Here is a 7,896-nt window from a genome sequence, read left to right as displayed (position 1 = left end):
GCCCGCCAACTCTCTCTCGCTTGGACCTCAGCCTCCCTCGCGCAGCCCTTAGCCTGGGCCCGATTCCAGTTTCGCTGTCCTCCCCTCCTTGGGGTCGAACACGTGTTTAAAGTCGGTCTCCTCCGCGCCCCGGACGGAGGCCGGACCCCCGAATTGAGGCCGACAAATTCTCTTCGAGGGAGGTGGAGACCGAAGGGTCTGGGCGCGCTCGCAGGCGGGCTGGCGACCTCGCCAGAGATGCACCCGGTCCCCGACCCCACAGACCCGTTACGGTGCCGGGGCTGTAGGGTGGGATGCCCGGGAAGATGCTGAGAAGGAGGGTCAGGGAGCGGAGAAGACGCCCAGCCTTGCGGTCGAGACTGGAGCTCCCGTTGAGGTCACCCCCACTAGCCTCTCCTGGCGTTTCCCGCTCTGCCGTCGGGACCTGATTTTGGCTCCAAAGGGGACACCTCTCCCTCCGGGATTAGCTCCTCGCCGCTGGGGGCGCCAGCCAGGGGTTCCTGGCATGGTTCCCAGTGGCTCCCCGGAGCCTTGGCGTCGAGGGGCCGGACTGGGGGGCGGGCAGTCGCCGCGTCGTGACTGCGCCCGCCCCGCCACGCCGAGAGGCCCTCCTGGCGACCGCGGTGAACGCCACACCCTCGGACGGCCCTGGCCCCGCCCCCGGCCGGCGCGCGCTCCCGGCCAGGGGAGGCGTGTGCGGCTTCTGCAGCCAGCGGGAGAGGGAAAGGGATGGATACTGGAGGAGGAATTCGGGCTTAACAAGTGATCACTGCTGTCTAGGATTTTGCTGCTTTTCCTGGGGAACCCTGACTTCCTTTCCCTGTTGAGCCCTTCTGTGCTGAACTCCAGAGGAACCAGGAGTCTTGGGGTCTTCCCTGGGGCAGCCCTGATCCCCACCCCCGGGCTCCAGCAGCGGGGACGGTGTGCCCCCTGGCCAGGCAACAGAACTTGTTCCGTGGATATTTTGGACCTCCAACTGCCACACCGGAGTGATTCCTTCTCCCCTCAAGATCATTCTTCCCCTCCTCCAGCTGTTGTAGCTTGAGGAGGGGAAAAGCCAACCGGGGATTTTCTTTATTTTTATTTTTCACCCCGCCTGGGAGTGGTAAGTATGATACCTGTCTCATCTTTCCCCCACTCTCCTCTTTTGACTGTTAAGAAACAGTGGGTATTTGAGGGATAAATAATATCGGGAATGTGACAGAAGGGCATGAATGGAAGGCGGTTAAAAATAAACCAGGAGGTGGGAGAAGGAAGGTGCAGATGCTGCGCGGCGCTCCGGGGGGCCAACAGTTGTTATTTTCTCAACCCCGGGGATGGGGTGCGTGCGCCCTGCTTAATGTGCCCGAGCGGGAACCTAGATCTGGAGGCGAGGGCGCGATTAAAGATGTCGTTTCCCAGCGAGGTGGGGTTTAGATTTAGCATCGTTTTTCCTCGTCCCAGACTCACCGGTTCTGTTCCTTAGGGAACAGCTGGTGAACGGGTTTGAATTGCTGCTTCTCCCAACATTTGGATTTGCGTGCATTTTCTGAGCATTTGAGCAACACATAGGGACTTGTATAAATGGCGTGCGTTGAAGTGTGCATTTCTCACGGTATTGGCCCTTCGAATTCTCTCTCTCAATCTCCCTTTCTCTTCTCTCTCTCTGATAAGGTTCAGGTACCACCCTAAGACAGTTGCAGGAATTAGCACTGAGAGATGAAAACAGCCTTGCCGTTGGGGGAGGGGGGCGGGGTGGGAGGAGGAGGAGCAGGATGCTTGGCTGCTGTTTGGGGGCGCAGGGACTGGGGAGTAGGTAGTCAGCAAAATCCTATTAGTTGATGGTGTTAAAGAGAAAGGGACATTTCCCTACAAAGATCTCCCCCAGGAAGTCTCCTGGGAATCCGGGAGAGTGGCTTCTCCTAACATGAATACCCTGAGTTGAGAAGGAAGAGAGATTTTAAACTAGTCTGATTTGCTGGATAGAAGGATTTTTCCTCTTTCTTTCTTTCTTCTTTTTTTCTTTCCTCCCTCCCTCCCTCCCTTCTCCCTTTCCTTCTTTCCTCCTCCTTCTCCTCCTCCTCCTTCTTCTAAGATCAGGGATAGTGAGGTAACTGGTAGCAAATTAAAAGGAAGGTAATTTGTTTTTTTTGTACATTGTGGAAGGGAGTTAAATAAATAAAAATTAACAACGTAAATAAATAAGTAAATAAATAAGAAATTATTTGGTGTAGATAGGTCAGGGCTAGATCTCCTGCAGAGATGATTGTGAATTAGAAGAACCTTTAATTTATGACCTTCTAGGAGTCAGTTGGGTGGAAGAGGGGGTGTGCATAGTATACAAATTTACAGGCACTTTGGTTACACTGGAGCTTTATTTAAATAGTGGATTATAACCACTTTGAGGGGGCTAGGGAAGAAACTGAGCAAACTCTCAGGCTATTTGGCCTGTGAAAGTCCTTAAAGGATGTTGATTGACCCTCCACAGTGAAGACCTGTGAGATTTGGAGACCTTGTGAGAGTAAGCATTTCAGAGTATGAGATGATGTTAGGAGTCAGGCAAAGGGAGGAGGGTGTCAGCTGAGATACCTTCAGAGGTGTATTTTCTGGGTTGTGTGTCCCAGTCAAGCTCACCTCTTGCCCTGGGAGAATGTGTATGATTGGGAAAGGATGGATGATTGGAAATACCTTTGTTTGCCACTTCCCTGCTTGTCACTTCATAAAACCTAGTTGTGTTTAGGCTTCTAGGCTAACACGATGCAGAAAGGAGCAGCAGGTGGTTAAGAGCTGGGTGCTGTTAATGGCTCCAGAAGGCCATTTCTCTTATGCTCCCCAAGTGCTTCCAGTAATAGAAGCTGGTAGATGCCCTGGATTCTGGCTGTCATTGTCCTCCCCAATTCTCTGGACCACTCTCTGCATTCTTGGAAGTCCTGCTGGACAAAGTGAATAGAAGAAGCAAGAGGAGAGAAGAGATTGGGGCAGGAGCATTTATAGGTCCTGGGTACGGGGGATGAATTAGCTGGATCTACAGAGAGCAAACTAAGGAAGAAGAAAGACCAGAAATACCAAGTGATGGGGGAACAGAGCAAGGCTGCAAGAAAGATGTGATCAGGAAGTGGGGGACTGGAAATAAAGTCAGGCAGAGAGAAAGAGAGAAGGAGAGACAGAGAGGAGGGAGAAGGAGAAGGAGAGAACTTGGGAGATAGATGGTTAAATTATAGGGAAGAAAGTATCACAGGCTGAAAACACAGTGCACACAAACTGGGGTTTAAAACCAAAGGAGAAAGTCCCTTGAGCAAAGTGTAGGAGGAAGCATCGAGGTGAACATGGAGGAACTGCAAGGAGAGAAGCTGATTATTAGAGAAGTGGAAACTGGGATTAGTTCCTAGGCTGTGGGTGGTAGGGAGTGTTCTGGAGTCTGGGGAACAGAAAAACAACAACAGGGACCTGCTTCAGGGAGTCAGGGAGGTGCCAACTTAGTACAGGCCATTGGTGAGTCTCAAGACATCCCGGATGTCCCCACATTCTGTCCTCTGCCTGCTTAGATGGTGGTGTAAGGACATGCACACTTGGGGGTGGGTAGATGGACAATAAAAGTGTAGGTTACTGTCAAGTTATTAATAACCTCCAGCGTTTACTGCTATTCCTTATGCACAAGGCGCTGTGGTAGTCTGTCAACATCCATTATCTCATTTAATAACATTTAATGAACACTTAAAAAAATGGGATAGGGGAAGTTGTATTATTATCTCCGCTTTGTAGATGAGGTGATTGTAGTGTGTTGAAATGATGAAGTCTGGATTAAAGAAAACTGGGTTTTCCAACTTCTCTAAACCTGAATTAAGACAGAGGAGTGGAAGGGCACCCAATTCAGAATTATTTTGTCAGTGGTAATTGGAAAACATGCCTTAAGATCAATGAATGATGGGACACAGCTGTAAAGTGACAGCATTATTCTTGTGGAATGAAGAGAGTGGCAGTGAGAATTAAGACCTGGTATTAGTGAGAAGGTGGATTGAAGGAAGAGCCATGTGGGTCGAGAGTGGAGAGAGGAAAAATAATTCAGTTGCCATAAAAGTAGACGGTGCTGAAACAATATCCAAAGAAGAAGGAAAGAAGGATGTTTAGTGAGAGGGAGATTTAACATCCTGCCCCTACGCCTTGGAAATGTATGGTCACTTTGGTCCTTTATATGGCTTGCTTGAGGACAAGAGACAGAGGTACATATGAAGGAGACACTCAGTTTGCTCTTTATCATTTGATTCTTTTTATTTTTCTCCTATGCTTGTTTCCCTTCCCTTTTCAGGTGAAATCCTTCTTCTGCATAATTTTAGCTGAAGGATGCTCTGCATTTCCTTGATTTCTATGGAGACCTCAGAGCTGGGCTTGCCCCCGCTGACACCTCATCTTGCACCTTCTCTACCTCCCAAGGTCTTTGCCTCTAACGCTAGCTTGGCATTGCCCCTGGGTCGGGGAAGCCTGTGATGAACTTAAGGGGAGAGCCTGGAGAATCTCCCTGAAAGGCTTTGAGCGGCAGTGCCCCGGCATCCTTCAAGTCACATGCTAACATGGGTCAAGCCGTCACTAGAAGGCAAGTGCTAAGACTTAAAAGCTCATTTGCATTTTATTTAAATATGATGGACTGAGCTTTGGACAATTTCCATGGCAGAAAAATATATTCCATTTCCTAGGCACAACTGCTGGCTGTCGGATACTTGCCGCCTTTGAATCTTGCAGCATCATTCTCCAATCTAGACATACTTCCAGATTTGAAAAGCCACCCCAAAACAGGTGTTTCAGAGACCCCACCATTTTCTGACTGAGGCTTGAAAGTGCCAGGCGCTTTCTCTAGAAGAGCCACGCTCTGGAGTGCAACGTTGAATCCCTGGGAAGAGAGAGCATGGGGCGTGCTGATTTAAAAACAGAAAATGCAAAGTTGGACTGAAAATATCCTTAGTCTTCCAAGCAATCTGCTTAAGGGTTCCAAACTTACCTTAATTTGGTGAGACAAGAAGCTGCCCTATTTTTCTTTCTTCTTCTCCTACGACTGGAAGCAGCCATTTCCCCCAAACCGCCACCATGGAGGTTGCAATGGTGAGTGCGGAGAGCTCAGGGTGCAACAGTCACATGCCTTACGGTTACGCAGCCCAGGCCCGGGCCCGGGAGCGCGAGCGGCTGGCTCACTCCAGGGCGGCCGCGGCAGCCGCTGTCGCTGCGGCCACAGCTGCGGTGGAAGGCGGCGTGGGGTCTGGAGGGGGCGCCCACCACCACCACCAGCCGCGCGGCGCCTGCACCTCCCATGACCCTCAGAGCGGCCGGGGCAGCCGGAGGAGGAGGCGACAGCGGCCCGAGAAGAAGAAAGCCCACCACCGCCAGAGCAGCTTTCCTCATTGCTCGGACCTGATGCCCAGCGGCTCGGAGGAGAAGATCCTCAGGGATCTGAGTGAGGAGGAGGAAGAAGAGGATGAGGAGGAGGAGGAGGAGGAAGAGGAGGGAAGGTTTTACTACAGCGAGGAGGACCACGGAGACGAGTGTTCCTACACAGACCTGCTGCCCCAGGACGATGGGGGCGGTGGTGGCTACAGCTCAGTGCGCTACAGTGACTGCTGTGAACGTGTGGTCATCAACGTGTCCGGCCTGCGCTTTGAGACCCAGATGAAAACCCTGGCCCAGTTTCCAGAGACCTTGCTGGGGGACCCTGAAAAGAGGACTCAGTATTTCGACCCTTTGCGTAACGAGTATTTTTTTGACAGAAACAGGCCCAGCTTTGATGCCATCTTGTATTATTACCAGTCAGGAGGCCGCCTGAAGAGGCCAGTCAACGTCCCCTTTGACATCTTCACGGAGGAGGTGAAGTTCTACCAGCTGGGGGAGGAGGCCCTGCTCAAGTTTCGGGAAGACGAGGGCTTTGTGAGAGAGGAGGAGGACAGGGCCTTGCCAGAGAATGAATTTAAAAAGCAGATCTGGCTGCTCTTTGAGTACCCCGAGAGCTCCAGCCCAGCCAGGGGCATAGCCATCGTCTCCGTCCTGGTCATCCTGATCTCCATTGTCATCTTCTGCCTGGAAACCTTGCCAGAGTTTCGGGACGACAGGGATCTCATCATGGCCCTGGGCGCGGGCGGGCACAGTGGGTTGTTGAACGACACGTCGGCCCCCCACCTGGAGAGCTCAGGGCACACGATCTTCAATGACCCCTTCTTCATCGTGGAGACGGTCTGTATTGTGTGGTTTTCCTTCGAGTTTGTGGTCCGCTGCTTTGCTTGTCCCAGCCAAGCACTCTTCTTCAAAAACATCATGAACATAATTGACATCGTCTCCATTTTGCCTTATTTCATCACGCTGGGCACGGATCTGGCCCAGCAGCAGGGGGGTGGCAATGGCCAGCAGCAGCAGGCCATGTCCTTTGCCATCCTCAGGATCATCCGTCTGGTCCGAGTATTCCGGATCTTCAAACTCTCCAGGCACTCCAAAGGCCTGCAGATTCTGGGCCATACCCTCAGAGCCAGCATGCGGGAACTGGGCCTTCTGATCTTCTTCCTCTTCATTGGGGTCATCCTCTTTTCCAGCGCTGTGTATTTCGCGGAGGCGGATGAACCCACGACCCATTTCCAAAGCATCCCTGATGCGTTTTGGTGGGCCGTGGTGACCATGACAACTGTGGGCTATGGGGACATGAAGCCCATCACTGTGGGGGGCAAGATCGTGGGGTCTCTGTGTGCCATTGCAGGTGTCTTAACCATTGCTTTGCCAGTGCCAGTGATTGTCTCTAACTTTAACTATTTCTACCACAGAGAGACTGAAAATGAGGAACAGACGCAGCTGACGCAAAATGCAGTCAGTTGCCCATACCTCCCTTCTAATTTGCTGAAGAAATTTAGGAGCTCTACTTCTTCTTCCCTAGGGGACAAGTCAGAGTATCTAGAGATGGAAGAAGGAGTTAAGGAATCTCTCTGTGCAAAGGAGAAGTGTCAGGGAAAGGGGGATGACAGTGAGACAGATAAAAACAACTGTTCTAACGTGAAGGCTGTGGAGACTGACGTGTGAATCAGGTTCTCCACCCGCCACTGCCCCCTCCCCCTAGCCCCAGCATCTCCAAATATATTTATGCATAGAGAGTGAAGTTATGAAAAGAAATATGCAAATGAATCCAATGCACACAGTCGTAGGCCATTTAATGGTTATACATGGCATAATTGTTACTAAACTTGTACCACATATCAAATAAATGATACATCTTGGAGAAGAGGGAGGCTTAAATAGGAGCAAATCTATCTTTATATTTTTTAATAGAATGCAAGAATTTTGCACATTAACTGGAAAAGATGTTAAAAAGAAAGATGGTTCCGTGGAGAGAATGTGTGTGTATGTGTGTGCGTGCTGCGTGCGTGTGTGGATGTGTAAGTAAATTGTCAACGTTGTTAGTAATCGTGCAGTGATGGGAAAAGTTGGCATTTTGGAGTATTTACTATGTAAGTAATGAATTTGAGCAGTCATTTATCAGTGCTTTAATAGCATCTCCTGTCTTTGGATACCATAGCTGTTGTTTTTTTTAAAACGTGTAAGAATTACTATATGTAGAAAAAAAAAAGAAAGTGAATTATTTAATAGAATATAGGTCACAATTTTATCTTGGATTTAATTAAAGTTTATTTTTAACTGGAAATTAACTTTTAAAAAGGCTGCAGGGGCCTTTAGAAATTGATTATATTTTATTATTAATTTTGGGAGGATGTGACAGCCAATGCCTAACAATAATGGAAGAAATGAAACTGGAGAAAATGTAACAAGTTTTGTTCACAGATAACAGGACTGGAATTCTCTTTTTTCTTTCTTTTTTCCCCCCTCTTTGCACTCCTTTATATGCTGGAGATTAAGAGAGACTTCATACTGTGAATGTTTACTAATGTAACAGTTCAA

General features: G+C 49.7%; 1 protein-coding gene across 1 annotated transcript; it reads left to right on the top strand.

The window, feature by feature from the left end:
- Positions 1-675: 675 nt before the first annotated feature.
- On the top strand, positions 676-7,606 carry KCNA4 (potassium voltage-gated channel subfamily A member 4). The gene is made up of 2 exons (XM_006220530.4): positions 676-1,105; positions 4,286-7,606. The coding sequence occupies exon 2, from the start codon at positions 5,059-5,061 to the stop codon at positions 7,021-7,023; it is 1,965 nt and encodes a 654-aa protein (XP_006220592.3). The 5' UTR covers positions 676-1,105; positions 4,286-5,058; the 3' UTR covers positions 7,024-7,606.
- The last annotated feature ends 290 nt before the right edge of the window (positions 7,607-7,896 follow it).

Source organism: Vicugna pacos, chromosome 10, assembly GCF_048564905.1.
Source record: "Vicugna pacos chromosome 10, VicPac4, whole genome shotgun sequence".
Classification (NCBI taxonomy): Eukaryota; Metazoa; Chordata; class Mammalia; order Artiodactyla; family Camelidae; genus Vicugna; species Vicugna pacos.
The sequence above is the reverse complement of the archived record's forward strand: the minus strand, read 5'-3'. Positions and strand labels throughout refer to the sequence as shown.

Excerpts from the sequence above, each read along its gene's own strand:
- KCNA4 (XM_006220530.4), top strand. The coding sequence starts at position 5,059 with ATGGAGGTTGCAATGGTGAGTGCGGAGAGCTCAGGGTGCAACAGTCAC.